We start from the raw sequence: 23,216 nt of genomic DNA, 5'->3' as shown, positions 1-23,216 counted from the left end.
TCCAGGAGACGTTTCTTTTGATCCCAATGCTCTGAAGAGAGGTTATACAATGAGAGCATTATTGTATTAAACAGAAAGCTGCTTGGTGCTTAATCATTGGTATTCTTCAAAGCACTGGCCACAAGCATAAGAACTAGGATTAAGAATGATATAACTCCTGCTGTAGCAACTAAATCATACTGTTTAGAGGATCTACTGCAGGTTTTATACTACAGGTCTTGTAAAGCAGCTCGTTTTCTGACCTCAGACATTTCTTGGCTTTGGTTCACAAATTCAGAGCCTATCTTGGATAGAGTTTGGGAAACACATTATTTTTTACCCTGCACCCTCATTAGTATAGCTTCAAATTTCTGGAATTATTCATAGCCATTTAAAGAAGTGGACTATAAACTACTCAGGGAGCCATAATTTAAAAATTACCCCATGTCAAATATTCTAGGGAAGATATTTATTTGACCTGGGACAGATGTGAGAGATGGGTAACTGCCAGCTATTTTTTCATAGACTCAATACAGGTGGGGAACTACTTAGCATAGGCTTAACATTAACCTTGTTAATCCAAAAAGTAATGGGTTCTATATTAAAAAAAAAAAAAAAAAGAAAAAATTTATGTTGTTTTACAGGAATCTGTTTACTTTTATAGGGTCATTCGAACAACTGGATACTTGCTGTTTATCTTGCACATTAATGCATGCCTGTATTATTGGGCTTCAGACTATGAAGGAATTGGCAGCACTAGATGGGTGTATGATGGCGAAGGAAACATGTAAGTCCTTTTCTTTTGCAAGAGATTTTTTTTATTTTGCTCATTCCTGCCTCCCCATCCTTCTCCCATGCCACTGCTTACTTTTTAAGTGCTTGGATAGCAAATTTTCAGTATCGTGACTGCTGATAAGCAGCTTTCAATACTATTTGGAGGGCAGGTGCAGTGAATAATCAGTTCACCACTTTCAGCTTTTATAGGTTTATGAGTCAGTGCTGTACTGATTTAATTAAACATTTAGAAAGCAACAAGGGTCATAAATTAAACTTACTGATTGCATATACACATTGGAACTGTTAGAAGGATTGTATAGCAATTCCTCAAAAGAAACACAGGGAGAGTTAGGGAGTTTTTTTGCTGCCACACAGCACTGTGTCATTAAAGTGCAACATTTTAGTCCCTCTACACCATGGTGATTGGTCTGAAAAAATTCCACCAGCTCTCTCTGATCTTTTGAGAAGGTCATGCTTAAACATATGGCAGAGCGTCTTCAGAGGAAACAATGATTTTGGCCCAATTTTCCACAAACTCCTTGTGACAGCACTGGTTGGGTGCAAAGTAAGGACCATTTATCAGGATGATGGAGAAGATGTAAGAGAAAAAAGTAAAATCAAAATATTTTCTGTGGGTAGTTTTGCAAAGATATATATTAGGTTCAGTTGTATGAACATTTGTTTCTTTCAAAGGCTATAATATAAAGCCACAGAAGCTCAATTTGTTCTTTGATTACATTCCTTGCAAAACCACATATAGTATCTTAATGCTGTCATAAACTGCCTTCTAAACAGCTTTTCACCCTTCTCTTGGACATGTGCTCCTCTTGTTTGTAGTTTTGTTAGACTTCACAAGTTTGGTGTCAAGTCACTACCTTGAAGAGCAAAACACACTTTGTGTACATCAGCACTGATTTTTCATATGTAGGGCTATCTCTTGAAAAAAAAAAGAGACATATTTGAAGTTTACACACACCATTAAAATACACAGCTTGAGTACTGCAGTCAGACATGTGCAAGCAGGATCACAGAGCTTAGTGGAATCATTTAAGTAAGTGAAGCTATAGTTGGGTGTTTATTTGCAGGATTGAGGTTTCCAGAAATCTGACAAGAAAAATGCAGAAGCAATTTCCATTATAGCTATTTTTTTTTAATGTGATCCTTAGGAATACTTGTCTCATACACAAAAAGTGAGGTACATAAGAATAAGAAATGTGTAAACTCTGAAAATAGAGTCTTCAAGTTTTTAATGCTACTTCAGAAAGTCTAGAGAACAGGCAAGAAAGAATTACCTGTTTTTCACAGACAAAAATATTTCACATTTTTCTCAGAAAAACAATTGGTCAAAATTATTTACTGGCTTTACTACAGACAATGCCTTGTGTGTTCACAGTGGCCAGGTTTTTTGACATTTTGCGCTACTTTTTCCATGAGGAGACAAAAAGAAGTTCTCAAATGAAGTTACACTGCAATCACATGGAATTTAGACCAGATTTGTTATAAACAGTGATAATAAAATGATAATTCAAGTTTTGCATTAAACTGAGATTCTTAAATAAAATGCATGTTTGAATATTCAAATAGCCAAATGCAAGAAAAACATTGATTTGTTGGAATGAGTCCAGATGAAGTCGCTAAGTTAATCCCAGGGCTGGAGCACCTCTCCTGTGAAGACAGGCTGGGGAAGTTGGGACTGTTCAGCCTGGAGGAGAGAAGGCATGGGGAGAACTCATAGCACCTTCCAGTACCTAAAGGGGAGCCTACAAGAAAGCAGCACAGGGAATTTTTACAAGGGCATGCAGAGATAGAACAAGGGGGAATGGCTTTAAACTGAAAAAGGACATATTTATGTATTAGGAAGAAATGCCTTACTATACGGGTGGTAAGGCACTGGAATGTTGCCCAGGGAGGCTGTGGACTCCCAATCCATGAAGGTACTCAAGGCCAGGCTGGATGAGGCTTTGAGCAACCTGATTTAGTGGAAGGTGTCCCTCCTCATGGTAGGAAGGTTGGAACTGAATAATATTTAAGGTCCCTTCCAACCCAAACCATTCAATGGTTCTATGATATATCCATCTAAACCTCATTAAGACATTAATCTACTTCATCTTGACAATTGTTTGGTGAGTGTATGACTTTATTCTTTTGCCTGTATCTAACTCATACTGGAATATATAGTGCCATGAACACAGAACCCCAAAGAGTATCCTACAATGAGCTGCATTTAATAAAATATAGCTTTGTATTCCACTAACAGCAAATGCTGACTGTGTGGAATAGTCATCCCCTTAGAGAACTAGGCATGACCTAAAATCTAATCATCAAATGCTTGAGGATTTTTTCACACACAGAGGCATTGTGTGAACATTAGTTATAATTAGAGATGTAAGTGAATTTAAGCTTATCAGACAAGATATTTCTAGGTATATTCATTTATTAGGAAAGCAGATATAAGAACAATATGTCAGGAAAAGTGACTAGTACTGCAGCATATATTATGGCACAGCAGTGAACTTATAATTTTTCTTTCACAGAGCATTCAGGGTTGACAATATTTGAAGCAAAATATGCCAGTAGTCTCACAAGAAACGGGAACATATTCAGAAAGACTATTAGGGATACATAGCTACTTGTAAATGACAGTAAGCAGTTTGACAAGTAAACCAAAATTCTAGCTGTCTCAGATGACATTGATCCACAGAAAATGATCTGCACTGATTGAGTGGCTCTAATGCCTTATGTGGAATCCCTGCTTTGTCCATAAAATATTGCTAGTCATGGCTAAAACGAGTTCTTAAAAATGTCAACACTCCTAGGATTTTTTTCTTTTCTTTTTCCAGACTAAAAAGAATTAACAGACAGCAGTTCCTATTATTAGTTTGATTACATATATGTTCCTGAACAGGCACAATAGCTGTGAACTAAATCTATAACTAACAGCTATACACAACACTCAAACAACAAGCAAGATTATCAAAGTAGCTCTATTCAATTCTATTCTATTCAAACCTTTGACTTGAGATGTAAAAGGCAGTCAACTTTACCTCCCTGCAACATACCCAAATTAGCCACACAGGACGTTTCCAGCATTAAAAGTGCACAGCTTGAGTTAGGCAAGACCTCAGCCTCTCCTAAAGCAGAAGCACAGCAGCAGCAGAGCGTAGAGTCTATGCAAGGACAGTAGCAGATAATGAAAAGGTCTTTTAAGCGGACAATTCCAAATATATGTGTTTATTTGCAATCTAAATTAACTACCTAAGTAAAAGATCAATCTCCCTAATCCCTAAGGAAAATGCACAAATCCTTCCTTTTTCAGGGATTCAAGGCAATGTCATTGTTCTGAATTGTTCCAAGGAAGTATCTCTCTTTCATCACTGTTCACAGAGAAATTAAAACTAGGCAGCTGAAATTCTCATGCAAACCCTCCGGGTCAGCAGTAAATTTAGGCAAAACAAATAATTTCACTTTGCTCATGGTGTACCTCTGCTGCTTGCAAGAAGTCTGCAAAATTATTTGGTAAATTTAAGACATCTATTTGCGTACCAATTATGTTTCTCTGTAGCGTGCTGCCTTCCTGTTCTGGGCACAGACTTAGTGAATATCTGTAAATCCCAGAAAATGGTCACTGTAAGTGTCTAGAACAAATCCACTCCTTTGGAATGCATTGCCCAATGCACAGTGAGACTGGCAAATCTTGAAACATGTCTCGTGGGTTTCAGCTGTGCACTGCTCTTGCAATAGGTCTGAGGTGTCATGATCTCAGTGCTTGCTATGCAAAGACAGTTTTGTGCCTCCAGGCAAGCTGTGAATGCACAGCCCAACTCGTATGTCAGACTTTCAGACATGCTACCCACAGCCATACTTTTTTAAGTAAAAGCTTTGTAGTTTGCTCTGCTGTGCCTGAGACCATCAGACCCACAGGCACCTGATGAACACATCACTCTAGAAGAGGTACCAAGAAGGAAGCCATTAGTTTATAAAGGCTGCTGCTTTACTCTGCTTAAACCCATCCTGGCTGTAATCTGAGAAGAGTCAAACATGATAGTCCTGAAACAATGCTTCCCTGGGCTGAAATGAATATGTGAATATCACCTTAAAAGTTGAGAGACACATGTACAAGGACTTGATTTACCTACACTAACCAAAACCATGAAAGAAGTTTAGTGCACTCTGAAATGGACTTTTCTGACAAAGATATTTCTATTGACATAATATTACAAGGTATCTTATTTGCAATGTTTCTGAATGTTTTCATACCTAGGATTCTTTTTAAGGAAAAATCTAGTACTTTGATTGCCTGAAGGATAAACATACTCTCTATGATGTGCAGAGGAAAAAATCCCTTTCTTGTCTCATGACTGTTGTTTACTTCAACAGTAATTTTATAGCAGGCTGGTAAGCTGTGTAGTGAACAGTGAGTGTTTCCAGACACATGCTGGTAGGAAGCAGAGCTGCTAATACTGTTGAAATAGGAGTTGTTTTTTCTGGCTTTCCTCAAACAAAATTTACAATCTCATTTCCCCCCTTCTTAGGGAAGAAAAAAGCTGCTCTGTATTTCAACTGTGCAACTTCCATTTCAGATTAAAATAAAAACAAAAAATGCATAAATTGAGAAAACCTGCTCCAAAGAGACAGAGAATATCACGTCCCTTACCAATAGAAAGTTTCTTTTGAAGTAAAATCACAGAAGAATACAGTATATTAACTAAATCTTAAGAAAGGGTAGAAAGATATAAAAACACTCTCACATTTTGGACATACAACACTGCAAAGAAGAATGTGACCCCTAAATTCTTCTGAGGAGCTGCTTTCACTCTTTGTAGACATTCCCAGAATAAAGATTATATTGTCTGTCATGGTGGAGTTTGCAAACTTGGCACACAGAGCCATTGAGGGTGAGTGATTTGCTTAATTACTTTTTATTCCTAAAGTAAGTACCACAGAAATGTTGTTAATTTCTTTACTTTTATATTACCCAATTATACTTGTTTCAAGCACCACAGCATTCTCAGTTATGGCAAATCAATATATTAATATGTTTTACATAATAACACTCAGCCAAACTAGAAGCATCACTTTATGCTTAAATCTGTAATTCTTCCAAAATGGACCTCAGTCTTTTTCTTATTATTTGTTTATGCTACAGAAGTCTAAGAAAAAGCTGCCACTTATGCATACTTTGCTGGAAACATGCATATGTGATTTTCTTATCCCAAGTGAAAATATTATTGTGGCGCAATCCAGCAGTTCATTTTGCATCCCTAACAAGCAAAAATGTCAAGATGGAAGATATGCAATGATTTTTTTTATTTAAGGGCTCATGAAAATGGCCAGTTCTGACTGTAAACATCTAAAGCTAGAACACTATGGTAAAAGTGATCACTGTTACTGCATTTTCTTAGTCTGCAACCAAGTAAAAAAGGGACTTTGTAATGAAAAACAGATATCAATTTCTTGGTAAAGGCTTGTATTTTGGGTGAAAAACTTGAAAACACTTTCAAGTGATTTAAGAAAAAACAAACTTCATTGGAATTGGTTGTTTTTGTGAGTTTATTTTCTCATATTTGCACAAAACAGACCGTGCAGCTGTATTATTACATGAACCTCTTATTATAGTAGAATTCATATCTTATAAAGAGAGGAGTCTGAAATAGAACTAATGTCTGCAAGCAGACCAGGTGTCCTCAGGTTCAGAGCAGGCATGAGAAGAGGCACATGAGACTTTCTATTTCAAAACAAACTTATCTCCAAAAGTATTTCTTCTGTGTCTTAGTGCTGGGGGTGGAGGGGCTGTTTTGGGTTTTTTAAATTATTATTTAAAACGCAATAAAATTCAACACACATAAGAATCATCATTGCTTCAGAAGCAGTAGTCACAGCTAAAGTAATAGAAAATACCACTTTATAATTAAGTAAAATGAAGTTCCCTTCCTAATCATCAGCAAAGATGAAGGCTGATTATCCAGAAACTTGGGAAGTCACATTATAATTAATAGCAGGCTTTTAAAAATATATTTAAACCAGTCACTTTTTTGCTCAGAAAAGAAGGAAATTATAGCATTCTCACAACAATGATTTGAACAAGTTACTCCCCACTGCAGTGCTGCATTGCTTGCGGTTACCATGTTCTAGAAAGTGATTTAAATCAGAATTTTAGAAATGGCAAGGCACTTTTTTAAAGCATTCTGTTCAGGTCCTTTGCTCCTTTCGTAAACTTGTAGTAGAAATAGATGACTTGAAGGCAAAAGGCTCTGTAGTGAAAAAGGCATGAAAGATTTTGTTAAGGTGACAGAAGGAGTTGTGGAGATGAGCAGCTAGGATATATTAACAGAGGAGTCAATCTTTCAGTGCTGATTTAGTGGTGTGGAGAAGCTGAATTAACACACAGCTTGTGGAAATATATAACTTTTTAGACAAAACCCGGCGGTTGAGCCAATGAAGGGTGCTCAGAAGCAGAGTGGGAGGAAGACCAGCACAACAAATGGAGTAAAAATGGACACAAGAAGAATGATATTGCATTTGTCATTCCCACCATAGGGCTTTACACTGGTGTCCTCACAGTAAAGAAAGAGACCTTCAGGTGTTTGAGCACCTATTATGCTGCTACAGAGAGCTTCTGGGAAGTCTCCCACACTTTAACACTGCTTTTGACCATCTTCACTGGTAGCATTCTAACACTGTAATGTCCATCTTGGCTTATTTTGTACGCAAGTCTTCTTTAATGCTACCTAGAATTACTGGAGAACAGTAAATTATATCTGCATGCTCCATACATTCTTATTTTGTGAGTGAGGATATTCAACTCAACCTGGCCTATGTAATTGTATCATTTATAAATTAACAACACTTTACAAAATGCTGAAAGTCTTTTGGACTGAAAAGCATCACTGAAAGGCCCAACTCAGGCAGGCATATGCTTAACTTCAAACACATGAGTAGCTGCAATCTAACAAAAATGCTATTTGTATCCACAGGTACCTGAGGTGTTACTACTGGGCCGTTCGGAGTTTAATCACCATCGGTGGCCTTGCAGAGCCACAAACGCTGTTTGAGATCATTTTTCAACTGCTGAATTATTTCATGGGTGTCTTTGTCTTCTCCAGCTTGATTGGTCAGGTACATAAAAAATCAATAACAAGTTACACTCAAATTACTGTAATGTAGTGATAATATATTCAATTTAATGGATTTTAGTTCTGAGAAAAAAGTTTAATTTCTATCCTCTATTTTAATGCCAAACATACTTATTTTTCTGATAAATACATGCGTTTAATTGTTTAATCCGTTCCCTGTTTTGCAGCTCTTTTGCATATGAGCTGATTAAAAGCCAAGACTCTGCAGAACACAGATGACTCTTGAAACTATGTATAATTCCTATTTTTTTTCCTTACTCACAGCCAAGGAGACAAATCCTTGACATTCACATTATACTGTTAAATCTGAAATAAAAACTGTGATTGTTAAATAAATCATGCTCAGTACTACTACCAACAGGATTCTATTAATGGAAATCCCATTATTTTTGTCGAACTAGAACTCTGATCTCTTCCACAAATTACAATATATTTGTCAATCTGAAAATTAACTGGTTTTTATTTCTCTTGGTAGAAAGGGAAATATTTGGCAGAAGGGAAATAAAAAAGCCCATAGCACAGCAAATCAGTTATATTTCCAAATGAACATAATTGAAATATTTCTGGTTTTTAACTATTAAACTTGGGCTTTAGATTGTGGGTTTTAAAACACATTGCCTACAGAAAAATAAATACTGAGGTTTCTGAGTGAGGCTGTGCCTTATTAATTTTTGTAGAAACCATTCCAGACTTTTTGATTTCTCCATGCCTGTTATAAAATTAATTATTAAAAAAAAAAAAATTAAAACTGAAATTTGATTCTTATTTTGAATACAGCATTTGAAAAGTTCAATCAAGCAGCCAGAGATTGCATATGTCTCTTGCTCTCCAGAACTGCAAGAAAGGGGTCACTGTCACTGAAGAGACTCTTCCTTATAGGATTTAAAATTCCCCCATAAACCAGAATTACCAAAAATAAAACAATACATACATATAAAATATTTCTTCTGGAAAATAACTGAATTCAAGTATATAGAATTAAGCTTCGGGGCTTGCATATTTATAACTTTTCCCTGAAATGTTGTAACTATCAATGAAGGCCTCATTTCCCCAAGAAGAGTCTACAGATGACTTTTTGTAACGAGTGTAGTCATTTGTAGTCTCATACTTTAAACCTTAACCCACAAGCTGCTTCATTGCACTTTGTTGGTTATAATTCCTGTTTACAAAGAAGCCTTAAAATTATTGAGTTATTTCTGCTTTAGCACACTTGCCTAAAAATTCTTATTCCCATTACAATCAATTGCATCTCTGTAATAAAGAGCAAAATTGAGGCCATGGCACATTAATCCTTGGCAGCTGCCACATGAAACCGTTCCACTAAAATCACATCTGAATACTTATTCTTTTGAAGAAGGAACATCTATGAACATTAACTCATCCACTTTCTAAAAACTGAATCACATTTGAGTTGAAATGTTAAATGATGTTCCAGTGCTAAAAACTTTAAGGTCACCTTTCAGCTCTCAGAGCTTAGGGCTGATCTCAGCTATTTAACAGTGGCACAATCTTAGTTTTAGTGGTGTCAGATGACGCTATTACAGAAATTCAGCCCAGATTTCTTAGCTTCTAAGTCTCATTGCATGCCAAATACAGAGTAGCTTTGCTATGGATTTTTAAGAAAAGTATTATCTATAATTTTCATCCATGTCCAAAAATACAAGACAGAAGAATAAGCTAAAACCCAGAAACAATTCCTCTAAAATCATGTTACAATCAGACAATCAGATTAAATCTAATGTTTCTGAAAAAGCAGATGAAGCACCTATTCAAAACATGGAGCTGAATGCATAATTTTTTGAAAAAAGTATTATAATCCGTATGTTGCTGACAAAATAAAATCAAGACTATTCTTTCTGAAATGTGTGGTAACAACAACTGATGTTTGCAGATGAGAGACGTAATTGGAGCAGCAACAGCAGGGCAGAACTACTTTCGTTCCTGTGTGGACAACACTGTCTCCTATATGAACACCTATTCTATTCCAAAACTGGTGCAGAATCGTGTTCGAATGTGGTATGAATACACATGGGACTCTCAGGGAATGCTGGGTGAGAATTTCCAGTTACTTAGCATGTCTCAGTGAGAGTGGTTGTACAGATACAGATATAGGGTGAAATTCACATTTCTCCTTTTCTGAATTGCATGTGGGAAGTGAGAGGAGGCTGCTCAACTTACTTTGGAAAAGAAAGAAACTACAAGGCAATATGATTCTTAATACTCTATAAACTCTATTCATTAATACAATGTTTTGGTAATAATTTTAGACAAGATTTATTAAGCATCTTAGTAAAAGCATACTAGCTGTTTCCTCACTTGAACTCATTAAGTTATTTTGCTCATTTTTGTGGACATTCCTTAATTTGTCTTTTCTTTTTTTCCCCAGATGAATCAGAATTACTGGAGCAGATGCCAACCAAAATGCACTTAGCTGTTGCAATTGATGTGAACTTTTCCATTGTCAACAAAGTGGACTTATTCAAAGCAAGTAGTTTTACAAGAGAATGCATAAATATGTGGTATTCCATACAGAAACTTTGTTTTGTACATCTTGCAACTCTTTAGGACATTTGTTAGTATGCAAGGCAAAATAAGTCACAGAAATATCTCATGAATGGAGACGTCAGAACAAACCCAAGTGCCTGCATTTGGATTTCTCTTGTGTCGAGGCGGTGATCTCAAAAGAAGCAAATGAGATAAGAACAAAGTCCTGTTATGACCACATCCTATAGCTGATGGTATGGTCAGACTGTGAGTGAGTTCAGAGTATAACTCATCTCAACAGTCAGAGAATAATCTAATTTTTGACACAGTCTTCCTTGCTGTGGCCACCCAGGTCTGCCTAAGAGGTCACCCATGCTCCATGTTCTGGCAATGTAATATTGATGTAGAGAAAGCTGCATCATAGTCAGTTTTGGTGCAAAGGAGCTTTCTCTTTACTTACCATGGTAGTTTTCCATAGCTACACTTTAAATGTGTACTTAAAATTGGATTTCTGGGACAAAAGCAAGGAGACCCCGAAGTTTTTAGAAGTCCACACAGACAATTTTCTTGTTAGGTTGTGAGAAATCATATGATACACCTATAAAAGAATTACATGGCTGAGCATTTTTTTCTACATCTGTTGAAGACATAGAATTCATAGATTCATATGAGCATTTGACAGAATCAGTTGTTTTCCCCTGGACTGGTTTAAAAAAAAAAAAACATAACAACCCCATTAAAGACACATAAAGCTCTGAACATAACACCAACTGAGCTTCCTCAGAAAACCTAGATGTACAGAAACTCGCTTTATAAAACAATGAAAACATGTTCAGCCCATAGAGAACTTCATCAGTATTTGAAATAGTAACTCTTTCAGTCCTTTCTCAGCTCTAGTAGCTGATCTTTATGATGTTTTGAGTTTGCATTCTAATTATGTAATCCTGGATTATTCCTGTATAGGCTTTTGATAATCACTTTTAATACTGAATTAGCAGAGTAATCAACTCTATTTTAACAGGGCTGTGATACCCAGATGATATATGACATGCTGCTAAGGTTGAAATCCATTGTATATTTACCTGGTGACTTTGTCTGCAAAAAGGTGAGAATTCTTGTTTTATTCAAATAAGAATAATACTATGTGTTTTAGAAAAAGAGTTCAGATATCGGTCAACAATGTCCTTTAAATAAACTTAATCCTGACTGAATTAGAATGCATAAAATTAATTAAGCTACCCTGTGTAATAACAACAAATATGCTCTCAAATTTCTATCTAGAACAAGACAATATGAATTTTATTACTTACATTACCAACCATGAAATTATAGTAAGATGGGAAAGTATTTAATGTAAATATGGTTTATCTAATGATATCTCATGAAAATTTAATATTTAAAATGGATCAAACATAATGTTTCTATACTTCTATGCATACAAACCCAGCCTACAGGTCTCAGCCTATAATGCTTTGTCTGTGCTTCATTTGTGTACTCAGACACACTTAAGTAGAATTATGTAAGAATGTAGAAAATACGCTGCATCCCATAGAGTTCCTTCCAGCAGGATCTGCTCTGCCTTCACTCACAGCTCTGAGCCATCTCCAGGTTTCCAGCTGAATGCTGTCACACAGTCTCTTAGCAAAGATGTCTATCTTGTCTCAACCTTTTGGCTTAAACCTGGCCAGACAGGTTGTTCACAGGTAAATAGCTCAGCTTCTGACCAGGGAGCCCATGTCTCTTTCCAGGAGGCATGTAAACATAGGGCAAAGTCAGATGCAATCAAAGCCTGGGGGGATGAGTAGTAATCTGTACTAGTACTGCTCTGGCAAGTGACCACAGGCCCCACCACCTAGAAAAGTGACTATCAGAACCCCTTAACTTGTCTTTAGCAGTTCTGGTCCAACATGCTCACTCAGGTCCTGCTCCCTCCCAGAGTTAAGCATACAATCCTCCTCCAGAATGCTGGGCTAGCTCCACTGACTCCACTGTGTAAAAGTTAAACATTTGTGAATACATTGAAGGATCATGTGTGTCCCTTCAAAGACCAATCCCGGAATTGCTGTTGGCTAAGAAGGGTTGAAGAGTAGTTTGGTGTGCTTACTTATACAATGCACAGCATGAAAGGATCTTAGACTACAGCTGGGACTCTGGCACAACAGAGGGAATAAGGGACAGCCACAGATTCAATACTTTGATACTGCAGTCTGATGCAAACAGTTCTTAACAAAGACAGGCCATGAGAAATTGATTAACTTATTACATCTTGATTCAGAGCTAAAAGGCCTCTCACTTATATAAGTAAGTCTACTATACAAGTGACCAACAACCATAGCAATCTTATTAATGCTGCAACATGAAGCAGGGAATGTTGGAACCACCTTCCCCCTGGATGCATGTTGGTCTCACCCTATTCACCAAGGAGATGCTGCATGCAAGCTTGGAGCACCAAGTGAAGAGATAGGAAGTGCAAAGTCCTGGCTCTGTTGCTGCTGCTTTTTCACTTTTAAAACTAAATTACCGCTTCGCCTCATAATAGTGGCACACCCTCTGCTCATGACAGACTAGAAAGATATTTAAAGGAGGACCTGTAATATGATTAATAAAAAAAGCCATTGCTAAAACATGGGCTCTTTATGTGTTTGTATACCCAGGGAGAGATTGGCAGAGAGATGTACATCATCAAACAGGGTGAAGTTCAAGTCCTCGGAGGCCCTGATGGTACCAAAGTCCTGGTTACACTAAGAGCAGGAGCTGTATTTGGGGAGATCAGGTAGGTCCATCACAGTTTTTAATACTTTTTTTTAGAACTTGCCAAATAATCTGTGGTTGTGTGACAGTGGGGAGGCTAGAAAGGATGTAAGATCAACAAAGAGGACACTGAGCAAGGAGATGCATGTAAGTGAAGGAAAATCTAAGTGAAGCACCAGTGATTAAAAAGGTAAGATCTGGGATCAGTGTTTTGATCAGTGCACACAGGGATATAGAGACAAATTTCTTCTTTAGCATTTTAAAGATGTAACACATCTCCCTGTTATGCTGTCTGCAATACAGGAGGACCAAATCCATTTTATTGTCTGTATAATAAGACCAGGTGCCCTTAAACGACAGATGGCAAAGATAAAAATTAATCTCCAACAAAATAGATACAAAAATCTAAAACAGCAATTAAAAATAGTTCATTTAAGAGCTGATTAAATTGCTGAAAGTCAGACAACCCAATTTAAAAAAGTATTTATTTAAAAGCATACAAGATGAGAAAAAAGGTGGATAGACCAGATTTTTTGTCTGAATTTATCTGAATGAGAATTTTTTTGCTGGTGGCTACAAATGGTTTTTATATTCTGCATGTACTTGCTATGCAAAATCCATTAACTCTTATGTGCTAAGTTCCCCAATTAACCAATCAAGTATTAGTTTTTAGGCACTGCATCCCTCTGCTGGGGTTGGCCCAAGGAGAAGTAATAAAAAAAATGTGCTGCTGCATGTGATAAACTGGATCCTTGGTTCTTCCAGCTGCCTTCCTGTCATTGCTAATGCTCTTGCTGGTAGCTTTCATCTGCCTTTTGAAAAGCAATAATCAGCTCTGGTCCAGGTTTACATTTGTCCTCTAGTTGTGTCTCCCTTTGTAGTAGGAGAAACATTCCTGTTTGTCAAGCGATGTGAGTACAGAACTTGCTTAGACCTGAAGTGGAAAACATCTGATATATCTCATTTACAGAACTTGTTCATTAAGTGGGAAAGTGAAATTATATCAGTTCTTGGAGAAGGTTATTTGGAAGGTATTTCTCTGTGTGACAATATAATTACCTGAACAAAACCTCCAAACAAAAGGCTGTATTGTAAGTTATGCAGGAAGACTGAGAATGAACCCATCAATAAGGGCTGACTAATGAAAAGACAGAAGAAAAGCTAAAGCAGACCCCATATGTAACACACACGTGGTTCTCAATTATTTATTAGTCTGGTATTTGAAGTGAGAGATTTGTATTTTAAACTGAGAAATGATAACTCCTGGTTTCAAAACAAGGAAGGGATTTTTACACTTTTGATCTAACACAGGTGAGTGCTTGTTTCCATGCGAGAACCACACAACGACCTTTAAAGATTCATTTCCCTGCACATGTTACTCTATACATAATTGTCAATATGGCCAGCAAAACCCTCAGCAATGCTATAACACTACACTTCTAGTCTTGTTTCATTCATCACTGGCCTACTGCAGCAGCAAACCCATTCAGACGCGTGTAATTTGCATATAAAATATCAGGCAGTGGATAAACTCAAGGAGAAAAATCCACAGCAACTGGCAGACACGATGCACTAAGCTTATCAGCAGAGATATGCTCTTCCTAGTGGCAAGGTGCTAGAAAATAATGAGTTTGTATTGTGCCTTTCTATATAAATTTTTTCAAGGTTGTCTGAATAGAGAATATCACAGGAAAATGGAAAAAAATATTCTTTTATGGATTATGTACTACTTTTTCTAGGACATCCAAGTTTTCCTCTCATTCATAATGGTTATAACCTGATAACAGGATGTTTTCCTTCTGATTTCCAACTCAAGATTTGTTTGGAGAAATATGTCAGCTACCTTCTGAATGGCTTAGGTACATGAATTATAAGATGTTTGCTATTTAATCTCACTCTGTTCAAAATGCATGTCAATGATACTTAAAATTCTCCAGGAGCAAAGGAATTGAAGAAAATAAAACTGTTTATTTCCAAAAATTCCCTGAATTATACTAGAAAGCCAATGTAGGACTAACAACCAAACATGTCCCTTGACAATTTCATCCTTGAAAATTATTATAGACAGGGATTAAGTTATAGGAGTTCCAATTAATATTTTAACCTCATTTTTACTTTCCTGTATAGATATCAGTTTGGGGAAGTAAAATAATTTCAGAGTCAGAAGCAAACAGATTGTTGTCTTAACGAGAGCCCATCAGCAAAGACAATTCACTTGTCTTTGCTGAAAGAAACTCCGTTATAAAAATGTTTCACTAGCCTAGAGAAAGTTACACTTGAAGCCAGATGTGCTCATTCATCCATTTACTGGTATTTCACTAGAACTATTTCCTATCAGAAAATGTAAATTCTGGAAAAACTAAAACATTTCTCCATTTTATGTAAATTTTTGAAAGGAAGATCTCTAAATGTTTGATCTCAGCATCAGCTTTCAGTTGTTTTGTAATTTTAAACTTTATATAAAAAATCCAAACTACAGGGACTATTTAGTTTTGTGAAAGATGATGTTTTCCAGTACTTTGGTCCAGGATTTCCCTCAAAGTAGTAGCTGCTATTTTCCATAGTCTCTGCTCTTTGGAGTTTGACATCCTTATCAGAAGCAAGATCCAGACCTATTTCCCTTTCCTGACTTGCCAGTTCTCTTCATACGCACATAGGTGCCCAGCTGAGCCACCACAACCCTGCATGTTCAGCTGATAACACAAGCCACTCCCCAATTTCTATTAACAGCAGCTTCCCACAGAGATCAGCTATGAAAACAATAGATAAGCTGAGTCATCACTTTGACAACTTTACAGCTTGAAATTTAATTTGCTACCATAAGAATTCTAAGGTTATCAACTTCTACTATTATTAGAGCATTTGACGCTCAAAACTGGAGTAAAAAATATTAGGTAAAAAAAGCAAATTTTGTGATTAATATAGATACTGCATTACCAAGAATCCCTGCAAGGCAAATGTATCTCTTTTAAAAAATTTGGTCATGTAACTCTTCACACACTAACCAAACCACATTGAATGCTGAAGTACCATAACTTTGTCCTTAGTAGAAGATGATTCTGTTTGAGCAAAGACTGCCTTACTTGTAAAATTCAGCTCACAACATCACCATAAGGAAAAAGCTGATCTCTTTAGTCCCCGTCTACCTTGATAAAATGAGCTTTCTGTTAGGAAAGCCTAAAAATGATTGTTCAATAACTTGTTGAGAAGTGATTCATCAGAGCTCAAAAGTTATTTGCAATTTTCTTTAGCAGATTTTCCTATTGTGTAAAGAGTTTTATTCTATCTGAGGAATCATAGAGAATTGTTTAAAAAGATGATAAACTGCATTTTCAGCTTCAGTCCATGTATTGATTGCTGTCTTGAGTTGCAGAAAAACACACTGTGAGCATGTAAAACTAGCCTTGCACACACAGTTGCAGAGGTCTCCTACTATCCTTTATAAATTAAATATATTATCTATATGATTCAATACTTAGAAAGATGTTTTGTAAATATCTTTAATATTAAAACAAATATATATCCTTTATTATTACTTCAGATGGGTAGTAATTCTTGTTTACTGGGGTTCAGAATATCTTTTTTTAATTACTTTTAAATTTAGAGAATACTAAATGCTCTCTAAAAATATTAATTCACTGGGAAATCTTTAAAGGACAAATTTTGGGTTAGATCTTGAATAAAGTGATAGAGCAATTTTAGTACTAAAAACAAAATGCAAATTCTCTTACTTATCAGCAGAGCTGACGAGTGAAGTCTCTTCAATTGCTTGGTGCAGGATGAAAAATTTATTTTTATTTGTACATTTAACTCTTTCTTACATGTCCTCTCTCCGGCCAACTGCTGCTAGCTAAACAGGTCTAATGTCTTACGTTCAAAACAAAATAGCCTTCTTTTTCTGGCAGACACGTTTATAACTGTCAGCTTGAAAGACCTTCCTAAACTCTATTGTTCATTGCCAACATTTAAACATGCAATGAGGTGTGTGAGAAAACCGAAAACAAGAGCCCCACAGAAGTTATTCACTCAGGAAAAAAATCCTTGGGGGACAATCTCTCATTCACTGTAAATAATGCTGTTCTAGTACTGATGGAAATAATTTTCAGCAATAAAACTGAGGAAATGCCAAGTTCACATAAGAACTAAAGAGAGTGCAGTCTGAACTGTGGGTATCTCTATTAGCAAAAGTTTTCACAGTCCTTAGCATCTACATATGCCTGACCTCCAGTGACAATTTGCCTTCCTGAGATGGAATTTCTAATCCCAACTGCACGGGGCCTTTACAGAACACTGGACAGAACAGTCAGCTCCATGAGCTTTACAAGGACTTTAGTGGAGAAGCACCAGCAGAGAGATTCCTCACTAGGGCAAGCAACACTGTAACTGATGGAGTTTATTTTCATTCCAGCCTACTAGCTGCGGGTGGAGGAAATCGAAGGACTGCCAACGTGGTGGCTCATGGTTTTGCCAACCTTTTCATTCTGGACAAGAAAACACTCAATGAAATCTTGGTGAACTATCCTGACTCAGAAAAACTTCTTATGAAGAAAGCAAAGTATGTCCTAAAAACAGTTTTTAAATCATACCATTTAGCTGCAAGATGGACAGTTGTGACTTTTAGATGATTTGCATTCCTTTCTTGGAAAATAACAGTTGTAAACCCATTTGGGATTAGGGGTCAGATTTGCCTGGTAGTTTCTAGCTGAAAGCATGGTCTTGGAAGGAATTCCAAGGGTTGTGGAAATGTGGTAAGTAGAATGAAATCCTCAATATAGTTCCCTTATGCATTATATTTAAGGTAACATTAAAAAAAAATAGGAGATAGGGACACCTATCAGGACTCCTTACATCATCAAGAAAGAAACTGCAGGACAGATCTTTTTTAAGGAATAGGTTTTCAAAGATGCAACAAAACATTTGCAATTAATTCTATAGAGATATGCTTCAATGCATCCACAGACTTGTATGCATTTCCAAAACCTTAAGCAGCAGTTAGGAATGGATTGAAAGTAAGGCCTGAGAAGATGGAACTACACAGATTAGATACTTGTGCATTTCATTTAAAAGCATTCCAAAATGGGATTTCAAACCAAGATTGCTTTTCACCTTCCTTTGGCTGTAGCTTGTTAGGATCACCATTTTCACAGCTTTGAAAGGGCAAAGTATTGTCAGATTTTGTAATAAAATTATGACAAAATGAGTACCTTGCTACCTTTTAAAAGATCCAAATATTTGAAACAGTTTGTCATTATTAGTATACTTCAGCACCCCTAGTGGTCTTAACTGTTGTCTCGAATTGCTATCAAAGGTTGGAAGGTTGGTCACAGACTTGAAATTCTCCCAAAGACTAAACATAACACAGGAGAGATATTTGTTTTTCAGAAGTGCTAGCAAATGGCTGCATTCATCATGTTGTAACAGCCTAGGTAGTCAAACAACAGTATCTTGAGAATCATGATGCCCCTGTGGAACAAGGAAACCAGACAAAGAATGGGCCGACTGCTCAATTTTCAAAACTAGCATTAACAGGTAGAAAAGGAGAACAAATGCATGGACCATTGATCCCCAGCATTAATCATTCCTGACTTCTCTCCAGCTTCTGTCTAAACTATAGTATGACCTTGTTATTCCTGTCTCTCTGTCCCACGCTGCATCTTCTCTTTCTTGCCCACCCCAGGCATATTCTGCCCATCCATTAAATTCTGCTTCCTCCAGACAGCCTTTCTCAACTGTGGAGCTTAATAATACACCTTTTGGATCTGCACTCCCATTTAAGCTCAAAGACTTCTCTAGATATCAGACTAAAAACAAGATATTCTGTTTAATTTTAAAGATATGCAGTACCTGCCCTGTGCAGGAGGCCATGTTCCTTACCAGTCAAGGCATCCACAAATTCTGCCAAAACTAGACACAAAGAGGAAATTCGTGCACTGTTTTCATAAATATTGTGGTTATGCTCCATTTTGGAATGGAGTTACCAGTTGCTCTGCCCTGGAAGCTTTCCATTAGAGTTCTTTTTGGCCATCTGACACCCTTAAAGGGCTCCTTGAAATAAACTGAAAGGATTTATTCAAGAAAGAAATTTGTTCTATTATCACCTGCCCAATAACTCCTGTATGTTTTTTGCATAATAAAACATGCAAGCTGCTAAAGTATATCTTTTTATAATTTGTGGCAATAAAAGAAAAAAAAAAGTAGAAAAAGTAAGTAAACCCTTCACTTCTGAAATTCCCAAAGTACAAGATGCTGGAGAAAATTATAGTATTATGGGATTTACTATACTTCAGACTGCGAATATAGTCTTCACTCACAAAGAGCCTTAAGTCAGGGCTTTTGCAAGGATAGAAAAGTGGCCTTGAAACCTGTACAGTAATCTAATAGAAACTGAAAGCATGGGAACCCTCTGCTTTTTACTGGTCCCATCTGTATCAGATCTTTCATCTAATCTTTGCTGTCATTATTCATTCTCAGTTCTTGTCATTATGGCTGCAAATCAGTACAGCTGTGGAACGGTGTGAAAACCTAGTCTGCCACAAGGCTGGCAGTAGTGTTTGTATTGTCTGGATGTCTTCTTGTACCGAAGAGGACCAAAACTAAGTACCTCTGTCTGACCTGACCTATGAGAGATGAGCCATGCTGGAAGTTAGTTTGGTAAAGTATTTCCTCCAGAAGTGCCAACTGGAGTCCTGGTGGAACACCAAATGCTCTCTGGATTTCCATCCAGATCAGATAAGAGACTGCTATCTCAGGATGAGGCACCCATCCCCCTCCACACCTCTTCTTTCCTTATCTTTCCCTTTGATCTCTTTTGTGACACCTTAATTTGAGCGAGCCCTTCTTTATACTCCAGGATATAGGTAAGCAACTCCAGATTTGAACAGGTGCCTCCATCTCTACCAGAGCCTAGGGCAAAACCTTTACCGTTTCCAATTTTGCTCTTGTCACTTGACCCGGGAACAAAGTAAGAGCTATCAGATCTTCAATACCATAAATGTGGTATTTCAGCTTTGCAGGAACTTCACTCAATTTCACAGCACCACTGTGGGTTCTTATCCACTTCTTTCTCCAGGGTGCTGCTGAAGCAGAAGGGGAAACCTCCTCCAGGACCACCAGTGCAACAACCACGAGGCTTGGCCAGTCTCTTCGGGCAGAAACAGGAAACTCCAAAATTGTTTAAAGCAATGCTTGGAGGAAAAGGAAAAGAAGGCCTTGCTAAGCTGCTGCAGCTGAAGAAACAACAAGAAACTCAGGTAAAGCCACAGAAAACATAGTAGAATCTACTCAGAGGGCTTGGGCAAACAGTGTAGATGAAAATTCAGCCTTGCTGCAATCAACAGCAAAAACTCCCAGTAGCTGAGATATAACCACTTTTCCTAATCTCTGTAAACATTAATTCTAAAATTTGGTTCGATCTTTCTGAACCTGGACTTTATGCAGACCAGAGAAAACAAAAGCAAGGAAAAAAAGCAAGCAAACAAAAAATCCTCAAAGAAAGTAAGGATAAATGGATTTTACAAAGGTCTTAAGGGCATCTGATAATCTAATTTTATGCAAACAACAGTAAATACAGAAATACCCAAACACAGTAATCTGATCCAGCTGACTCGGGCACATGGCGCACTTTCCAACTCAGTGTCAGATCTGTGGTTGTTAAAAATCCTGAAGACAAAATATAAAGTGTAGCCCACACAGCTAAAACTGCTTACATCTCTAATATCTTGCACTTATGAGAAAACTATTGTTTTAGCTGATGAAAAATAATTCCCACATAATACTCTGTTCTGAGAAATGTTAATGTTAATAAGAACCTGCTCACTTCTACATGTTTACCCAAAGGTGGTAGAATTATTTTCTTTATAGCTGAAACAGCTGGGGTTATATTTAAGTTAAATAAAGAACTTTGCTCACACCAATGACTATAACAATATGATTGGAGCAGAAATACTGCTCATTGTAGTGTGTATTTGTGAACATATTAGCAAATAGGCTTGGCCGAGGAATGGGGGCAGTGTGAAGTATGTTAAGGTTTACATAACACTTCACTAGTGTTTCTCCACTAGTTTAAAAACATAAAGGAAGGCAAGACCTAAGGAAGGGTTCTGTGCCCCAAAACGGGTCTGTTTCATCCCCCTATATTAGTAAGAAGCAGATATTTTTAATATCCACAAGTGTTTTCTAGGTTTTATACTGATATTCTGATTCTGAAATTGCATTTTTCATTTAGAAACCAATTTTCAGCATCTGAATAGAAGTTTACATGTGTTGCATACCATTAATACTGCTGTCATGCTGTGCCTCTCCATGGCATGTGCAGAATAAAACTACTTCCTGAATTTCTTTTGCAATATTGGAAAACATTAAACTTCTTGTTTCTAGGAAACTAAAGCTGAAACAGAGACCAAGCCTAAAGAAGAGGAGAAGAAAACTGTGGAGCCCGCAGCCCCCTCTGCACCCCCTGCTAAAAAGGAAAAGCCACAGGCAGATGCTAAGCCTGCAGTTATGCAGAGAACAACCAGTAAGGACTCTCTGATCATTAGTATGACACCATCCCCCAGAGCAGGAGAAGGAGAGATCCTTAAAGTTGAAATTAAAGAGAAAGAAAATAAATAGATGGTGCTGTGGGGTGTGGCCCCATCTATTTGTCTTGCTACATTCAGAGGCCTGGCCGGACTTTGCTTTTGGGTATAGAATATAAAAGTAGAGGCTACGTGTGAGAAAAATCTGCACCAGCTCCTCTTCTTCCTGCCCTCCTCTCCTGGCACAACTACACAAATTATTTATATTCTTAACCTTGACCCTGAAGAGAGAACTTTTGGTGTATTAGAAATTACAGCTCAGATTGTATTTCACGACGACTTGTTTCTTGTTTTATTCATGCTCTCCCTTTTCTCTTACTCTGTCTTGTTCCTACTTCTCCTCTTCCCTCTCCTCTTTATCCTTGCTTTCTTCCTGTTGTTCCTGTTGCTCAGTTTGCTCTTAGCTTTTGTGTGTATTCTTTTCTGTTTTCTCCTCTGCCTTCCCATAGTTATCCTTTTCCTTGCTACTGCCCTACTATTGCTAAGGCTCCTTATGTTTCCCTCTATCCTTCTCCCTTCTCCCCTTATACTTCTAATTGGTGACCTGGGTTTGTGACCAGCATGGCTCAAAGCAGACAGCACGTGCTATGTGTTGGGATGTTTTACCTTGGAACAGAGAGCAACATAACAAAACCATTGTCAACAAATAAATCCCAAAATCTGCAATAGGGAAGTAGATTATAGAATTATTGCCAGTCATCTGAAAGCATAAACATCTGCTCCAGCTATCTTTGATTCTGACAAACTAACATGGGAAAGACTTAGTTCACCCTCCAGATGTGACATATAATTTCAGGCTGCTGATTTACTTGCTTGATTTTGTCAAGGTGTTGGGCATGCACTCTGTTACATCTCATCAAGTAAGCACTTGATACAGCTGTCTGAAGAACCTTGGTATCTAAACCAGCTACTTCAAAAATAAAGGCTATTTTATAAAAAGCAGGATTTATACTTTCTGGCTCTGCATTGCAAAGTTGCAGCCGATGCTCTAATTGTTCATCTACATCATAGACGTAGACTAATGGTACAAAGAGAAACCTGTGTCTCCATGTCTTAGCTACATCACACTTGTGAACTACAGTAAATCCTTCATGAGTGCCACAGCTGGGGGATACAGCCTCCCATGCAGGAGCTCCCACACTGCCAACCTTCTGCATCGACTCATCAGTCTCAGATGGAGTATTAAAACACAAAAGCTTGAAGCTGTGTTTTAAGTTAAACTCCCAACTACATTCTTTACCTCTATGGGTTTGCATCTCCTCTCTCTCCCAATCCCCTTTCAGATACCACTGGATGAACAGTTTTGTAAACAAAAAACATCATGCAGAGGCCAAGCCAGGAAATGGAAAAGCAGGCTTCACAGCTCCTTGGCTGACCAGCCAACCACGGCACCATGCCAAAATAAAACACTCACTTTGAAGGCTACATATGACCCTACAGACTATACATTCTGTAGGCCTGTTCTTTAAAGCCTTTCAACTTCTGTAATCACAGGCAAAACTGGAAGCCTAACCAG

General features: G+C 37.3%; 1 protein-coding gene across 1 annotated transcript in view; it reads left to right on the top strand.

Moving 5' to 3' along the window:
• Positions 1-21,734, top strand: part of CNGB3 (cyclic nucleotide gated channel subunit beta 3) — a 110,276-nt gene extending 88,542 nt beyond the window's left edge. The window contains exons 10-18 of the mRNA XM_030964460.1: positions 644-766; positions 7,731-7,872; positions 9,781-9,940; positions 10,276-10,373; positions 11,395-11,478; positions 13,028-13,146; positions 17,533-17,679; positions 20,194-20,374; positions 21,501-21,734. Of these exons, the coding sequence (XP_030820320.1) occupies positions 644-766; positions 7,731-7,872; positions 9,781-9,940; positions 10,276-10,373; positions 11,395-11,478; positions 13,028-13,146; positions 17,533-17,679; positions 20,194-20,374; positions 21,501-21,734 (1,288 nt within the window). The remainder of the gene's footprint in view (positions 1-643; positions 767-7,730; positions 7,873-9,780; positions 9,941-10,275; positions 10,374-11,394; positions 11,479-13,027; positions 13,147-17,532; positions 17,680-20,193; positions 20,375-21,500) is intronic.
• Positions 21,735-23,216: the final 1,482 nt, after the last annotated feature.

This window comes from Camarhynchus parvulus, chromosome 2, assembly GCF_901933205.1.
Source record: "Camarhynchus parvulus chromosome 2, STF_HiC, whole genome shotgun sequence".
Classification (NCBI taxonomy): Eukaryota; Metazoa; Chordata; class Aves; order Passeriformes; family Thraupidae; genus Camarhynchus; species Camarhynchus parvulus.
Note: the sequence above shows the minus strand (reverse complement) of the source record. Positions and strands in the feature narration are given on the sequence as shown.